Below are 17,473 nucleotides of genomic sequence, written 5' to 3' on the forward strand. Positions count from 1 at the left end.
CTTCTCTTCTCTTCTCTTCTCTTCTCTTCTCTTCTCTTCTCTTCTCTCCTCTTCTATTCCTTCTCCTCTTTCCTCTCCTCTTCTTTCTGTGACTATTCTTTCTCTCTCTCTCTCTCTCACACACACACACACACACACACACACACACACACACACATACAACCATTTGTCTCTTGGACATTTCAGACTGGATGCCCTGGTGACATCTAAAACTCAGTATATTCGAAACTAAATTAATCTTTTCCCCCCAAACACTCCTGCCTTCCAAATACCACTTATTTGAATTTTGTAGTTATTTTGAATGGGACTTCCCTTCCTCTTATTTCCTCCTGGATTTTGTTAATTACTGCATAGAAAGGGTGTTTGTTTTTTGTGGGTTTATTTTTGTAGCGTGTTGCAGTTTATCATTCTTTCTGAGTGTCAGGTTGTGTCAGCTGATTTTCTTTGTTCTGTGAGACTATGTACTTTCCAGTGTGTGTGTTAAAGAGTAACCTTTGGACACCGTATGACCAACATAAAGTAATAGTACGTTGAGCAGCTCAGTTCTGAGTCATGCTCTCTCTCTCTGCTGTCCTGTAGTCACAGCATCAGGATTTTTTGAGTCTGATGACAATTTTTTTATTAAAGATTTCTAGAGATTTTATTAAAGATTTATTCTAAGATTTCTACCTAGGTTAAAGCTTGCCTTTCACAAAATTTTAGGCTACCCCAAACCCTATAGATTTTTTTCTGGTTCCATATAAAATAGACTCAGGTTTTATTTTATCTAGCAGACTTTAGAAGGAGGCAACACTTTGTCCCAACCTTGAAGGGAGCTCAGGGTTCGAGGAGGCAGCTAGAATGAGGAAAGGCTTTTCAGGTTTGGTAGAGCAGCATATACAAAATCCCAGATCTGACAGTCCTGGGAGGATGCCATGTCTAGAAGTCACATAGAGGTGGTTTTCCACCTACCACCTCAAATAAAGAGCCCCTAAATTCAGCAAACTCAGCATGAAGAGGAAGAAGAAAATAGAGCCTTTCACAAGGTAATTCTTCAATCAAAAAATAACTGATGGGCAACTTACACATCCCTTGCTCCTCGTAGAGATAGCACTCTCTGCCATTCCCCTTTCTCCAAAGAGCTCGCAGCTGGGGCAGCCTTTATATATATATCCCATTTTTTTTATTCATTTATTTTTATTTATCAACAATCACTTCCATAAGCTTTGAGTTTTAAATTTTTCTCCCCTTCCTTCCCTGCCTCCCTCCCCAAGATGGCACGCAATCTGGTATATGGCAGCTCTTTTCCTCTCCGTGGCTGCTTTCTTAGGTAGATACTCACTGACGTTTGCACTGAATCTCTTGGCAGTATCCTGGGGTAGGCAGCTCCCTGCTCCCAGGACAGGTTCCCACTGTTCTGGTGTTACCAGGCCCATTCCCTGCTCCTTGCTCACAATTGGATTGTGTTGGCCTGGGAAGGTGCCCGTGTCATCCATGGCTGCTGTGCTTCTAGGTGCGTGCTTATGGGAGTTTTCACTAGTATCCCTGGTACCCTGCTCTCAGGATGTGCGGAGACCCAGGAATTAGACCAGCCCTAAGGCTCAGGAAGAAGAAAAGGCGGCAGCTTGTAGTCCATCAAGTCTGATTCTCTTGTAGTTTTATTTTTCCCCTGTGTCGTTTGTCGTTGACACAGGGGGGAAAAGGGATTAAACACTAGGAGGAACAAGGTTTTGAGGAGCAAATCGAACAGAGTGATTGCTAACTTTAACTGTTTAATACCGCACAGGAAACCGAGGACATATGAAAGACAGCAGGAGAATCGCATTTGCAAAGGCTTCTTTCACAGAGCAGTATCCTGGGAAATTCTCTTCTAATTGCTCTTTAGCTTGGTCCCATCAGGTCACACCGGGACTGAAGAAGTAAGTCGGAGAGAAAGGGGAAGAGCTCAGAGACGTGGCACTGTAAATGTAGAATGTAGGCTCAATGATGGGGGCTTTTCTGGATCTTCCTACTAACGTGTCCCAAATGATCATCGTCCTCCTTGAGGGTCACAGATCTTGTCCAACCCGAGAAGACAGCAAGGGCTGGGGGATAAGTGCAACACTGAGGCTTCCAAAGGGAAAAGTGTTAAGAAGCACATTTACAGAAAACATTGTGAAAGAGTCGCCAGAGTGATTAATAAGGACAGACCCAAGATGGATGAAGAAGAGAAATGAAAATTAAGTGAAATTATCAATGAAATAAGGATAGAAATGATAGCTCTTACGGAAGAAATCAGCAAGTCTATCAAGAAACTAGAGAATTTAGAATAGAAGATGGAAACACACTTTTCATAGCAGTAGATTCTGTGGAAAAGAGAATGGCAGAATTGTAAGGCAAAAATTCAGACACAGAAGAAAAATTGAAATAGGATTTAAAAATAAGATTGGAAAAACACGTGAAGAAAATCATACTAGTTGCAAATATTTTCATTTGTTGGAGCAACTGGGAATGAAAATGTTTGCAATACATTGTTAACTTTGTCTTTTTATATATTTATTTATTGTGCATTATTCTACTTCAGGAAAACTTTAAAAATGGAAATTTATGAGCCAGATTAGAGTGTGATTATTTAAACTATACAAGTCTTTGCCACATATTTTTCTGTTAACTTTCTTTAAGTAGTGAAATCTACTAGTGTATTTAAAATCTGATTCAATATATAGAAATTTGATTTATAACATAACTTTTTAGGAACACTTCTGTTGCTTAAAGCAAAATGCTGCTGTACTTTCTATGTAATTGCTTGTTTTTACTAAATTATAGACTTTAAAAATTAGCAAAATGACTTTAATTCAGATTGTGGCTCAAAAGAGTGTTTTTAGGAATGGCATTAATGCATATATTTAAGAATGATTGCTAACAGATTCCTTACATTAACATTCCCTTACATGAAACCATATAAGCCCATCATTTGATCAGTACAAATCATCAGCACATTTTTAAAAACATGTATATTTGATTATTTTATGCATCAAGTAAACTTGTAAAACTAAATATGAATTAAAGAAAAAAATCAAGTCAATGGACAATCAGAAAATATGAAGCATTTAAGTTTTTCCATCCTATTTGAGTGTTGAAGGAGGAAATGTTATTAATGCATGAGTATAGGGGCCCTTAGACTAAAACTTTAAGTAAAATATTATTATCTCTTATTTAATAGATGAAACATTTGAATTGCAGAAAAGGTAAATAAGTCATCCAAAGTCACGTCAGCTAGTAAATTCCAGAAAGGAGACAAAGGCCAGGTCTTTTGACACCTTGTGAATTGTGACTTCCACTTGATTTTTCATTTCTTCATTCATTCAGTTAACACTTTGTTAAGTGCCTGAACTTAGTGCATAGTACTTAGCACAGGAAATCCTCAGTGACTGTCTATACTTAGAGGTTGAAATAGACTCCTTAGCTTGACATTCAAAGCCCTTCACAATATAGCTTCTAGCTCCCATTAGTCCCCATCTACTATAATGGAAGTGATTATTTCAGCCAAACTGTACTAACAGGCCCACAAACTTAACATTCCATCTCTTACCTTGGAGATTTTGCACAAATCATCCTCTGTGTTTGGAATTCACTCTCTAATTTCTGTCAGAATCCTTACGTTTTTTTCAAGGTTCAGCTCAGGTACCATCTGCTTTGTGAAAACTTCTGTGATTCCCCCAGATAGTGTTCGTTTCCTCAGTTTACCTTGTATCATACTTATTTGTGTACGTATTACATTCCCTTTCCTCACCTCAGTAAGAATGTACCCTAGTTGAGGGCAGATGTTTTATTTTTCTCATTGTCTTCTAAGTACTTAGTACACTTAAACATTTCTTGGATCAAATACAAATTAAATAAATCATAGGCATTTCCATTAAGGAGCTTACAATATAGTTGGGGTGATAAAATGCATATACAGATAAATACATATAATCCAAATTTGAATATAAGTACATAAGAGGAGGACAAAGTATTAGGAGGTCAAATGACAAAGAAAAAGAAATTCCAACTGGGCTTCAAGGAGGAGGTTTTTTCAAAGAACATTTGCTTTTTTTTTTCTTTTTTTTCTAGTCAAAAAAGTGAATACTGTTACCACAGAAGCCATTTATGCAACTTGAGAAACTGAATAAATTTTTGGTTTTGTTTTTTTTTTTTAGGGGGGTGGTAGAGAGAAATGTGCTTCTGAGTTGAGCAAACTGACATGAAGTTAACTGCACAGCTGCAAACGCCTTGTTTTACTTATTATAAACTAGCCAGGTTCAAAAGGACAGCCAGATAAGATTGATGCTTTCCTTTTTGTGCATTAAAATCTCTTTAAAGAATTCTTCAATACATAACTTTGGAATGAGTCAGTTTTTCTGAAAACCCCATTTTAAGGTGATCGTACATATTGTACATCAAAACTTAACATTGAAAATGCTTTCGTAGAAATAATTTGGTCATTTTAAATTGATTTGACTATTTACAGAATACTCCTGTGACTAAGACCTAGGTTTTATTTGGAGTTTGAGTTGGAGTCAGATAATTTATGTTATAAAAGAAGACTCATTTTATAGAAAGCTCATAATCCTGGATTAGGGAAAAGTTGCATTTCCTGGCAATTTCAGAAAAGGCTGTTGCATACATCTTAATATTTTACAGCTTTCCTCTGCAAAGAAATGAGGTCTGAGTACAGAGAATTTACCACCTCCCTCTCCCCTTTTTTATTATTTTAACCAGGAATAATCATCAAATACTGCATCAGCCAAAGCAAGTAGTAGAAGAGGGACAGGGATGGAAAGATGAAGTGAGGGTGGGAAGGTAGGGAGAGAATGACCAAGTAGGAAAAAAGGACAAGAAGAGGAAACTAATACAGCTTAAAGGGACTGGAAGAGAATTTCAAGAGTGTCTTTGCCAGTGTGACCTTGGGCAAGTCTGTTAGTCATTCATGGCCTTACTTTTTTTATCTGGGAAACGGCGGAGTATACCATGTAATCTTTAAACCTCCATCCAGCTCTGAAATTCTGTAATTCAGTGTTGATGAGAAATGGGAAAGCCACTTGAAAACAGGGAAGACAACCATATTTCTAATCTACCATGTTCCATTATTCTTGTGGATTGTAGGGAGCAAGGGAAAGCCTTCTCCCTTATTTCTTTTCCATTATCAGTGCTTTAGTCAGCTAGGTGGTGCAGTCGATAGAACACTGAGTCTAGAGTCAGGCCTCAGATGTTTCCTAGCTATGTGACCCTGGACAAGTCACTTAACCCTTGCCTCAGTTTCCTTATTTGTAAAATGAACTGGAGAAGAAAATGATAAACCTCTCTAGCATCTTTGCCAAGAAAACCCCATATTAGGTCATAAAAAGTCAGAACACAACTGAAATGACTGGACAGTATCACCACTGGTGGTTTAGTCCATAGTAGGCAGTGTAAGATGGTGGAAAGAGCCCTTTGTTTGGAGTCAGAGGACTTGAAATAGGAAGCATATCATATAATCTTCCTGGGACTCACTTTCCTCATTTATAAAATGAGTAAATTGAATTACTTTGGTTCAAAGATTTCTTTCAGCTCCATATCCTATGAAGGTTATCTAATACATGGAGAACGATTATCAAGTGTTTCTTCTAGGTCACTCTTTTGATTACCTTTAGGTGTGTAAGAGGTCGAGGAGCTTATTAAGAATAGATGTGTAAATTAATGAGAAGAAAAACAGGGCTCCCATTGCTTTCCTTGCAAAATTCCAAATTTAACTGGTATAACTGCTGTTACTTGTTAGTACATGACAGAATTTACTAGAACTAGGTTGCCCTATTTTTTGGAAAGATTGTTTGACGGAGAATAGAGTGTTCCAGGACAGATTTTTTTAGTTTGGGTACTGATGAATTTTCAGTCTATTCTTTTTCTGAGTATTATTCAGTTTCTTGACAGATAGAGATTTTCCCCCCATTTGCTGGGAGCCTTGTTGCCTTCTACTTAGGCTTAAAGGATCTTCTCTGTTGGCCATTAAATACAGTTTTGCTCCTGAGGGAATGCATTAGTCAGCTTGGGTGGATCAGAGAAATGGGTGCTTTGGAAAACTAAAGTCTATGTTTGTATATGGGGATATACATTCCAAATGCTAATAGTGGAGAGAGTTTCTTCTTCCTGCTCCGAAATATTTTATAGCTTCTCTAGTTATGTTGTATGGAATTTCTCTTTCTGTCTCTTCCTGCTAAGTTTTATATAAAAGTGCCAGTGATTTATATGGATTTATCTTATATCCTGCAACTTTGTTGAAGCTATTAATTATTTCAATTACTTTTTTTTAAAAGCACATTCTCTAAGTATACCATCATATCATCTGCAGAAATTTATAATTTTGTTTCCTCTTTGCCTATACTTTTCCCTTCAAATTCTTTTTCTCATCTTATTGCAATAGCTAGCATTTCTAGCATGATATTAAATATTAGTGGTGATAATGAACATCCTTGCTTTATTTCTGACATTATTGGAATGGCCTCTAACTTTTCTCAATTACATATGTTTGCTCTAGGGTTGAAAGAAATGGTATTTATCCTGTCAAAGAAAGGTCCACTTATTGCTATGATTTCTAGAGTTTTGAATAGAAATGAATGTTGGATTTTCTTAAAAAACCTTTTAAACATTTATTGATATGATCACATAGTTTTTATTATTTATAAAATTAATATAATTTATTATAGTTATAGTCTACCTTATATTGAACCAACTTTGCATTCCTGGCACATAGTTTAAAATCTGTAATGTATAAACGCTGATCATCATATATAATCTTTATAGCATATTGTAGCCTACTTGCACTAGTTTTTTAGATTTACATTAGTCTCTAATTACTTTTTTAGTTCTTTCTATAAGGATCTGTTATTGAATATAATTTTTGGTGCATTATGATCAGTAAATGATGTGCTTAGTATTTCTGCTTTTCTACATTTTTTTTGGTGTAGTCTTTATGCCACAACACATGGTAAATTTTCGTAAAGATGCTATGTTTAGCTAAGAAATATATAAATTCCTTTCTATTCCCATTTAGTAATTGTGAGAGAACTGCCATTTATCTCTGATTCTTCTAAAATCATATTTAGGTACTTAAATTCTTTTTTGTTTATCTTTTGCTTTGATTTGTCTGTGTCTGAAAGGGTCACATTGAGGTCCTTACACTATTATAGTTTGTCTATTTCTCTATACAATTTGTTTAATTTTCCTTATGAGTATTTAGGTGCTATGCTATGACGTGCACGTATATTATGTATTGATATGGATTCATTATCTATCATACCTTTAAGCATGATGTAAATTCCTTCTTTTATCTATATTTGCTTTAACCATATCTGAATTCATCATTGCTACTTCTGCTTTTTTGAGTTAGGTGAAGCATATTTGATTTTTCTGTAGCCCTTAATTTTAACTCTATGTGAATCTTTGTGTTTCAAGTGTGTTTCTAGTAAGCAATATATTGTCAGATTCTGCTTTCTGATCCATTCTGCTTTCCTTATCTTTTTTATGGGTGAGTTCATCCTGTTCACATACATTATTATTAATTGTATATTTCTCTCCAACCTGAAGAGACAAAGTTTGCCTGATACTTGGAATCTTCTAAGTGAAACAGTCTGTTTCTTCTCTTTTGCCGTTCTTCTCTTCTCATTATCTTGCCTCTGATCCTAGGCTTTTTATTCTTTCTTCCTATTCTTTTAGTCTTCCTTCCGTAGTCTTCTCTCTGACATTAAAAATTGTTTGGTTTATGACTATTCCCTTACCTGTCCTCTCCTCCTTAGACCCCTCTCTATTGTCCCTCCTTTTCTCTCTCCCCACTTATTTCCCTTTTGAGTTTAACATATGTTTATACTGAAACATGTGATTATGTTCCATCTTTCTCCATCCAGTTTAGATGAAAGTGAAGTTCATGGGATGTGCTTTCCCACTCGCCTTCATCCATGACCACATACTCTTCATTTATGTACATCTATCATCAATTGTGATTTCTCTCTCCTTCTTCTTCCCCTTTCCCCAGTATAGTTTCCTATCCCTCCCATTTTTGTCTTCTCCTAGGCCATTAAAACAGAACAGAGCCACCCAGAGACTCCATTTTCCAGAGCTTAGCATATAAAAAAGCTCTTAATAAATGATTCTTGACTGACTGCCATTTTAATTTTTTTGTGACCCTTAAATATATTAGGATTCTGAGAAGATATTTGTTTCTTATCCTATTAACCTGTAACAGTTCACCTGCACGTATTCCCTTTCAGTTAAAAAAAATGTGTGCTTTTCTGTTTCTTTTTGATGTTTGCATATCTATTTGAAGATGTCTACTTGATTCTGGCTTTTTCATCTGGAATGTTTGGAACTCCTCTATTCCATTAAAGATCCATTTCTTCCCCTTATAAGATTATATTTAGTTTTGCTGGATAGATTATTTTTGGTTGTAAATCTTTATCTCTTGCCTTTTGGAATGAAATATTATAAGCTCTCCTCTGCTTTATAATGGGAGCTGCTAAGTTTTGTGTAATCCTTGGTGTGGTTTCTTGGTATTTGAATGCCTTCTTTTGGCTGTGTGTATGTGTGTGTGTGTGTGTGTACACATACGTACATACATACATATACATATATATATTTTTTAAGTCAGTGGTTCTCAAAGAGTGGGCCATGGTATACTAGTGTGTTCCAACTTTTGCCTAGTATACTGTGAAATTTTGTGTGTTGTTGTAGCTAGAAGCAAATCTGAAGGATGCAATTTGTTTAGCAACAGGGTATTAATCACCTGCAAAAGCTGTCTCAGCATAGTCACTTTCCTTTCAGTCTCAATGCAGCAGCTAGTGTTTTCCTCTCTCAAGATATCAGGACTAGGTTTGTGCTGTTACTGTAGCCTCTGTCTCTCTGAGTGCCTCCACCATCTTTGTTCCTCCACTATACCAGCCTGCTCTCACGGTTCTAGCCTAGGCACTCACTACATTTCTTCCCCATTTCTTTTTTGATTCCCTTGCTGTTCCCTGGTCTGCTGACTATCATAATCCCAAATTTTCCACCCAGATGTTTTCCTTCTTTTTAAACTTAGAAGTATGTCTACTCCCAACATGTAGAGAGCTTTGGGAGCTACTGGGAACTTTGGGCTCTGTGTTACTCCTTCATTTGAAGATTGAAAATAATTTATTTTATACCTATGAAATTTTTATTTTGCACTTCCTCATTATGAAGAGAAAAAAACACACCCATATTTTATCCTTTTATTGATTTAATCCTAGTTTGCCTCAATTTTGATCTTTTGAAAGGACAATTCAGATACTGAGCAGCTTGTAATGTTGTTAAAAAGAATATTAGGGAACACTTAGAAAAGGAAATAGTGATCCCAAAGAGCCAGCATTGATTCACCAAAAACAGGTCATGGCAGACTCACCTTATATCATTTTTGACATGATTCCTAAATCATCTTATGATCATAGGATCACAAGATGATAGACTTAAAGCTGGAAGAAACCTTAGAGAATCTCTCTTTTAGCCTTCTCATTTTATTACTGAGGAACCTGAGACATGTAAGGGTAGTTCTTAACTTGGGGTCTATGAACTTGTTTTTGTTTTTGTTTTTTTTCCTTATTTTTTTTAAGTTGACAATTGTATTTCAACATAATTTATTTCTTTTGTAATCCTCTTCCTTTTATTTTATGCATTTAAAAACATTATTCTGCAGAAAGGGTCCATAGGCTTCACTAGACTGCCAAAGGGGTCCGTGACGCCAGAAAGGCTAAGAACTCCTGCTTTACCATTGATAAGAAGAATATCCACATATTTTTTGTTACAAAGAACTGGAAACATAGTAGATGCTCAACCATTAGGGAATGGCTACACAAATGTGAATATAATGGAGTATCACTGTGTTGTAAGAAATGATAATATATGGTGAATATAGCAAAGCATGGGGAGATCTCTATGAGCTGATGCGGAGTGAAGTCAGCAGAGCCAAAAGGACAGTATATACAGTAACTACAACTGTAAATGAGAAGAACAACCACATACAAACAAAAAAGGGGGGGGAGGGAGGAAGTGCAAAGTTAAAAGGATCATGCAGGATTCGAATGACAAGAGTCAAAAGGATGCTGCCAATCCACTCCTTCATGGGATAGAAGGTGCACAGATATTGCACAATGCACACGTTTTCATACTTTCTCATTGTGATTATCAGTTGTACTGATTTTTTCCTCTTTTTTCTTTCTTTTGTCTTTAAAAATACTCTTTGTTATGTGTGATGGCTCTCTGAGAGAGAAAGGAGAAAGCATGCTAGGGAAAACTATGATGATGTAAAACAGAAAAGAAATAAATAACAATTTATCTTAAAAAAAAAAAGAACCTCTGCTTTAGATACAGTTTACTTAAATTTTAAATGAGATAAAATATCTCAAGCTTTTCTTGCAGTAAAGATAGAAAGATTCAGGCCATTAGGTGGATTCAGGACTGGCCAAATGGCCAGACTCAAAGGACAGTGTTTGTTTGTTTCTTTTTATCCTATTTCCATGTCCTATTTTCATAAATTCCCCCGAGGGAGTTCTACTCAATATACTGAGGGTCTTCCTCTAGACTGTAATGGGCGAGATAACTCAGGGATCGCTTTCTGAAGGAAACTGAGTTCTTAGCTAACTGCTGGGAATCCTTCAAACATGAGAATATTTGTTTTGTATGAATGAATCAGTATCTAACAGCAACTAACATTTATTAAGCTCCTACTCTGTGCCAGCCACAGGGCAGTATTTATATCTGGATATAAGTACAAAAGTGAAAACAGTCCTTTGGTCCAGTGTGAAAGGTTACCTGTCGCTCTTGAGCTGAGGTGGATAACTGTGTTGTCAGATGATGACAGAAGCATAGGTTTAGTGGAAAGAGTCAGGAGAGGCAAGGATTAAAACTTTACCACTGGGCAAAATTCTCTGGTCCTCAGTTTCCTCCTCTGTAAAATGGAGATAATTTCTATAAGACCTGCTTCAGAGAGCTCTTAGTTAATATCCAATAAATTAATATATCTAAAATGCTATATAAATGCCAGCTATTATCATTATTTCCTATAACCTCAGGAAGCAGCACCTGCTTGCACTATAGGTCCCCCCAAATTCTACATCCTAAATGACACAGGCCTGCACCCAGCCCTTTTCAGTCTTACCTGCCCATGTCCTAACTCTCTCCCTGTCTCTTTGCTTTTGCTTATATTTATTTATTTTACCAATCTGGCTTGACCTCCCACTTCTTCTTTTTTTCATTTCTTTTACACATACCTGACTTTCAAAATTCAGCTCAACTGTCCCCATTTCTGTGAGGAAGTCAGGGGGAAGAGCATTGGATGCCCAAATCCAGAGACTTCAGTTCTGTCAGTAGTTAGTCACCCATGTCTTCTTAGGGAAGTGACTTCGCTTGTCTAGGTTTCAGTTCTTCACTTGAAGAATGAGGGCATTGTACGACATTATCTCCAAGGGCCCTTCCAAGTTGACAGTTCTAATGTTTCTGTGATGTTGTTTTCGCAGCCCAGCCTAGTTTGTGGGGAAGTGTCCTTCCTCTTATATGTCCTTCTAGCGATTTTGTTTTTATCATTCATTTTGTCATTTTATCATTTGGCATTATCATTCATTTCTGCTTTGTGAAATCAATTGTATTGTTGTATTCAGCTGTTATTTAATATCTCGTGTGGTTATTTCTTATTGAAACTGCAAGTTTCTGAAGGGCAAGGATTATTTCTTAGGTTCCCTTATGTCCTTCATAATGCTTAATAACTAGTAGAGAGTTAATATTTGTGGATTGATTTATTGTATGTGAATGCTCTGATTAAAAGTTGGCAAAGGGAACAGAGGAAACCCAAGACATCACAATCCCGCCAGGACATCTTTGGGAAGAATCAAAATTATGCTGCAGTAGTTTTGAAACAGGTCCCTGTGCTGTATTGCAGTTTACTGAATGTGTCTTTTATGTACATTAGTGGACATTCCTTGCCATTTTACATTCCTATTAAACCAATTGCTTCACCAAAAGCCCAGGATTAAAAATCACACACATCTGTCCTTGGCATTTTGCTAGATATTAATATGCAACATTTTGAATGTTAATTGAAAAACCTTTTGTTGGGCATGTCAAAAATGTTTGTTCTTTAAGACCTTATGGATCTTGCAAACATTTTCCTAAGGGTTTGGTGATTGTAGAAATGAAAAGAATAGAGCTGAAGTTTAAACTGTTTAAAATTTAGACTGAAGTTTAATGATTAAAATTCACAAATGTGAGAGAAAGAACTTTTCTTCTCTGTGTGTATTAGTTGAGGATAGAGAACAAAGAGAGTGTAATTTGGGATGGTGATATTAGAGGTGAAAGAAAATGCTGTTTTGTATCCCGTGATTACATTGTAAGGCTCAGAGAAGTCACTAGGTCAGTTACCACTATGGAATTTTTAGAGAACTGCCTTATTCCGTAAATACAAAACACAGTTTCTCTACCACAAAATTGGCAAGTTTGGGTAATATCTTGATTTAAAATGTAAGCCAGTGTTTTAGGATGTCCTGTTATGGATATGCTGAATTCTAGTGCCATGGATATTTCTTAATCCTTATTGTATATTTATTTTTTCATTAGGTAAGAAATTCATCCACACTTCTCTTTAGTTCTCTGATCACAAGAATTTTTGGAGTTAAAAGAGGAAAGGATGAACATTCCAAAAAAAATAGGTAAGCTCCATCTGTTGCTAACTTTACTTTTTACAAAACATTGCCCTGGCCAAAAATAATTTTTAGAATTTTGCTTACTTTTGTGGATTCATTTGGAACATAATGTTATAAATATATATAGTAATTGAAGACATACTACCAAGTCTAGACCTTTGGGTTGAAAATATCCACTGTCTTAGCAAATAGAATTTTTTTTTAAAAGCAGTTCAGCAAAAGTTTTAAGCACCTACTGTGTGCAGTGCATCGCCAGGCATTGGGTAAGATACAAAATTTAGGTAAAGCAAGGTTCCTGCCTATGTGGAGTGTACAGCCCAGGAGGGAAATACAGCATATGAACTATGCTACAGTACATGGTAAATGCGTTAGAGGGGTAAAACATAGTGTTCTTTGAGATCTAAAGGGAGAAAGGTTTTTGCTTCCTGTGGGTCTGGCATGATTTCATGAAGAAGACAGCATTTAATTTGGGCCTAAAAGATGAATAGTGATTCAGAACACAAAGAGGAGGAAAGAAGATGTTCCAGGCTTATGGAACAGTGAGAACCAAGGCCCGGGGGAGGAAACTGGAGGATGCGTTCAGGGTACAAAGTGTAGTCCAGTGTTGCTGGAGTATAAATACGTCAAGTCAAGCCAATAAGCATTTACTAAGCCCCTACTGTGTGCCAGGCATTGGGGATACAAAGAAAAGTAGAAGGTAATGCCTATTCCCAAGGAGGACACAGACTGATGGGGGAGACAGCATGCAGACAACTAGGTACAGACAAGATAGAGATAGGATCCACTGGGGATCACCTCTGAGGTAAGGCCCCAGCATTGAGGGAGACCTAGAAAGGTTTCTCATAGAAAGTAGGATTTTTGCTGAGACATGAAGGAAATCAGGGAGGTCAGGAGGTGAAAATGAAAAGAGAGAGTTCCAGGCATGGGAGGCAGCCGATGAAAAGAACTGGAGTTGGGGAAGGGAGGGTCTTGTTCAAGAAACAGCTGGGAGGTCCAGTGTCCCTGGATTGTTGGCTGCTGTCCTTCGTTCCTGAAGAGTACCAACATGTCATCGCTATGTTGGGGCCAAGATACAGTGTGTCTGACTGTGGCTGATCAGACCAGTACTAACTGGGAAGGCTCTACCATAGGGTGAGCGCAGATATTCTGTGTGTAGGAATTGTAGAAGGTATGCAGGGGAGTAAGGTATAAGAGACTAGACAGGTAGGAAGGACCCAGCTGAGGAACGGCTTTAAAAGCCAATCCTGGAAGTCCTGGGGAGTCATTGGAATATGTCGAGTAGGTGGGTGACATGGGCAGGCCTGCACCTAAGGAAGATCAGTGTGACGGTTGAGGGGAGGGCAGATGAAATAGGAAGAGACCTGAGGCAGGTAGACCCACCAGCAGACTGTTGCAGTAGTCCAGGTGTGAGGTGATGAGAGCCTGCCCCAGGGTGGTGGCAGTGTCAGAGGAGAGAAGGGGGTGTAGATGAGAGGTGTTAGAAAAGTGAAAATGAGAAAGGATATGGCAATTGATTGGATGTGGGAGTGAGAGAGAGTGAGGAGTTAGGGAGGGCACCTCTGTTGCAAGCCTGAATGACTGGGAGAATTATACTACCCTTGACAGTAATAGAGAAGTTAAGATGAAGGGAGAATTTAGGAGAAAAGATAATGAGTTCAGTTTGGGACATGCTGGGTTTAAATTGTTTACAGGATATCCAGTTTCAGATAGCCAATAATCAGTTGGAGTTGTGAGACTGGAGGTCAGGAGAAAGATTTCAGGGGTGGGGAACCTATGACCTTGAGGCCACATGTGGCCCTCTAGGTCCTCAAGTGCAGCCCTTTGACCTATGAAGTTTGGATTTGGTTGAAAGGCTGCACTTGAGGGCCATACGTGACCTTGAGGCTGCAGGTTTCCCACCCCTGGATTAGACAAAAGATGTGAGTATCTTACATGTAGAGATGATCATGGCGTCCGGGGGAACCAAGTTGTAGCGAGGGAGAAGACGCAAGACCCAGGACAGAGCCTCAAGGAACACCCACGGTTAGTGAGAGTCACTGGGATGAAGATTCAGTGGAGGAAGCTGAGGAGTGGTCACATTGGGGGAGGGGGAAGAGGACCACCAGAAGAGAGCAACGTCATGAAAGCCTATTGGGAAGAAAGACTTGTGGTGGGAGCAGACTGTGATCAGGTTACCAGGGTCGGTGAGCCCAGATGATGGAGCATCTCGAATGCAGGCAGAGGATCGAAACTTGACTTGATACACAGTAGGGAGGACAGGGCTGGTTGACGGATTGCTGGAAGGTGAGGAGGAGGAAGTGGGTGGAACTAGGATGGTGATCGTCAGGGTTTGTCCTGGGATGATGGTGATGGCCAAGGAGAGGAGGCCACCGAAGGGACACATACTGTGGAGGGAGTGTGCCGAGTGACTCGGTGAGAGAGATGAGGAAGACAGAAGAATCACAAGGAACACCAGAGTTTTAGACATGGCAGGCAAGGCGAATGGCAGTATGATGATGGAAAAAGTGATGTCAGAAGGGAGGGGCAGGTTTAGGAGGAAAGAGAGTAAGTTCAAAGAAACAAATGCAGTAGGGATTGCGTTTTTTACCTGGAATCCATGGACTTTTAAAAATGTCGATAACCTTTTAGTATAATTTTGATATTTGTTATTAAAATGATAATTTGATAACATATTTTGATAACTAGATTTCAACATAACTAGTTTCCTTTTTAATCCTCTTTGTTTTGTTTTATGCGTTTAAAAATGTGATTCTGAGGAGTTGTCCGTAGTCAAAAGGTTAGAAGCCACTAGAGCTAAGCATCTACCTGTCAAGACAAAATTTTTTAAATAGAAGCTGCAAGCTCTTTATAACATCTGTTTGGCTTCTGTTTTCAGTATACCCGTGATATTTTAAATCACTTCTTCCTAATTTGTCGTAAATGAATACAATGTACTATTCAGAAGTACTTTTACTTCTGTAGATTAAAAGTTCTATAATATACCCAACAAAACCTATCCTTGATGGTATCTGCACTGATCTATAAAGACAAAGGTTATCAGAAAATGAGATAATATTTGTAAAGCACATAGCATAGTGCCTGGCACGTAATAGGCACTTAATAAATGCTTGCCCCATTGGTAACATTGAGCTCCTCGTTGTTTTAGATTTTTTCATACCTAAATGAAATTTCCCCCTTTCTCCTAACGACTTTTTTGTAAGTTTGTTCTTTGGGAGAGACTTAGGAGGATTTTTCTGTAGTTTGGCCTGGAAGCTCATGTGGACACTAGATGTCGCTGTGGCTTCACATAATTTCCATTCTTAACCTGAATGATCACGAGCTGATCAGGTCTGGTGGGTTTCTCAGGGATCCAGGGATCAACAGGCTCATCCTCATTCCTCCACCCCTTAAAAAAAACAAACACAACACAATTCTTTTACTAAAACGAAATCAATTAAAATGTCAGCGGTTAACAATACTCCTCCTTGGTGGAAGGAAATACTCTATGGTGATGAAAAAATAAATAATAATTTTAATGGTGTGGCTTGCATGTGCACATGTTGGAACTGGTGACACTAAAATGAAATTTCACTGTAATAATATTTATTGTCTTCTAAAACTGTGTTTCTTCACCACTCTGGATAAGTCATTTAATAGCTTTCAGCCTCAATTTTCTCATCTTTAAAATGGGGATACTAATAGCACTCACTTATCAGGTTTTTGTTTTTTTTTTGGTGAGAATCAAGTGAGATCTATGTCAAGTGTTTTGTAAACTTGTTGTATAAATGTTGGCTATATTGTTGTATAAATGTTGGCTATTATTATTGAAGCGGGCCAGCTGGCCAGAAGCATCAGTTAGTATAGGATGTACTCAGAAGGACTGAGAAAGATGAAATTTACTTTAAAAAAAAAAGTTAATTTCTTACTATGACTTGTTTCAAATAATGATACAAAGTATACTCTTTTGGCAATACTAATACCATTTTCGTTCTTGTTTTGTTAATTTAGTAAATGAAACTGCCATGGGGTGAGATTGAAATTTACCTGTATCTTCCTGAGTTTAGCATTGTTTATTTCCTGAATGATTTCTAAGGTGAGCTAGAGTAGAAAACAATTCAGTCACATGATAAGGTTGAGCTATATAGTAGACACTCAGATAATGAGATGGGGTGGGGGGGGGGTGTCAAACAAATAAAGGTGATGGTAAAATTCAGCCTGAAAGTGTGTAACTGCTTTTTTTTCCTCCTTTGGGTCCTGTGAAGGGCTTTTTGTATCTCCACAAAATGGCTACCTTGTCTGGGAGAAAAAATTTCTAATTTCTTCTGATTAGGTTGTTTCTTTGAATGTAAATAAAAAAGATGCAGGTGGGGGCGGCCCAGATGAAAGGAACTGTGCCCTTTGCCAAATGTGTACTAATGGTAACTCCAAGGTCAGTATAATCTCCTTGGCTATCTGTTTGGCTATGCAAAGCAGCAAATGATGTAACCTTTCTAGAGGGAAGGAAATGAAATATTTATATACAGTCCTATTAAAAAGTAGCTAAGTAGAATGGATTGATTGGAGGGCTTTTATTATTATTTTTTAAATGAGAAGAACATTCCTTGGAAAGCCTTCATTTTAATAGTTAGAAGATTGGTACAGATCATGTGTACAGCTCTTCTGTTCTGTGAGTGCCTAACTTTTGAAACTTATCACCCTTGGCGGTGCTTAGCCATTTTGCTCTGCCAAAACCATCATAGCCTTAAATCTGATTTTACTTTTTAGCCATTCTTTTTATTCTTGAAGGTTGTTTTTTTAATGATTGCTTTTAGCTAGAATGT

General features: G+C 37.6%; 1 protein-coding gene across 3 annotated transcripts in view; it reads left to right on the forward strand.

Annotated features, from left to right (window-relative positions):
* THADA (THADA, armadillo repeat containing) overlaps positions 1-17,473 on the forward strand; it is a 438,429-nt gene that overhangs the window by 108,438 nt on the left and 312,518 nt on the right. For all 3 annotated transcript variants that reach the window (XM_027865188.1, XM_027865189.1, XM_027865190.1), the window contains exon 26: positions 12,589-12,680. In XM_027865188.1, coding sequence (XP_027720989.1) covers positions 12,589-12,680 — 92 coding nt within the window. The remainder of the gene's footprint in view (positions 1-12,588; positions 12,681-17,473) is intronic.

The sequence above is a fragment of the Vombatus ursinus genome, unplaced genomic scaffold, assembly GCF_900497805.2.
Source record: "Vombatus ursinus unplaced genomic scaffold, bare-nosed wombat genome assembly UNPS02014778.1, whole genome shotgun sequence".
NCBI classification, from domain to species: Eukaryota; Metazoa; Chordata; class Mammalia; order Diprotodontia; family Vombatidae; genus Vombatus; species Vombatus ursinus.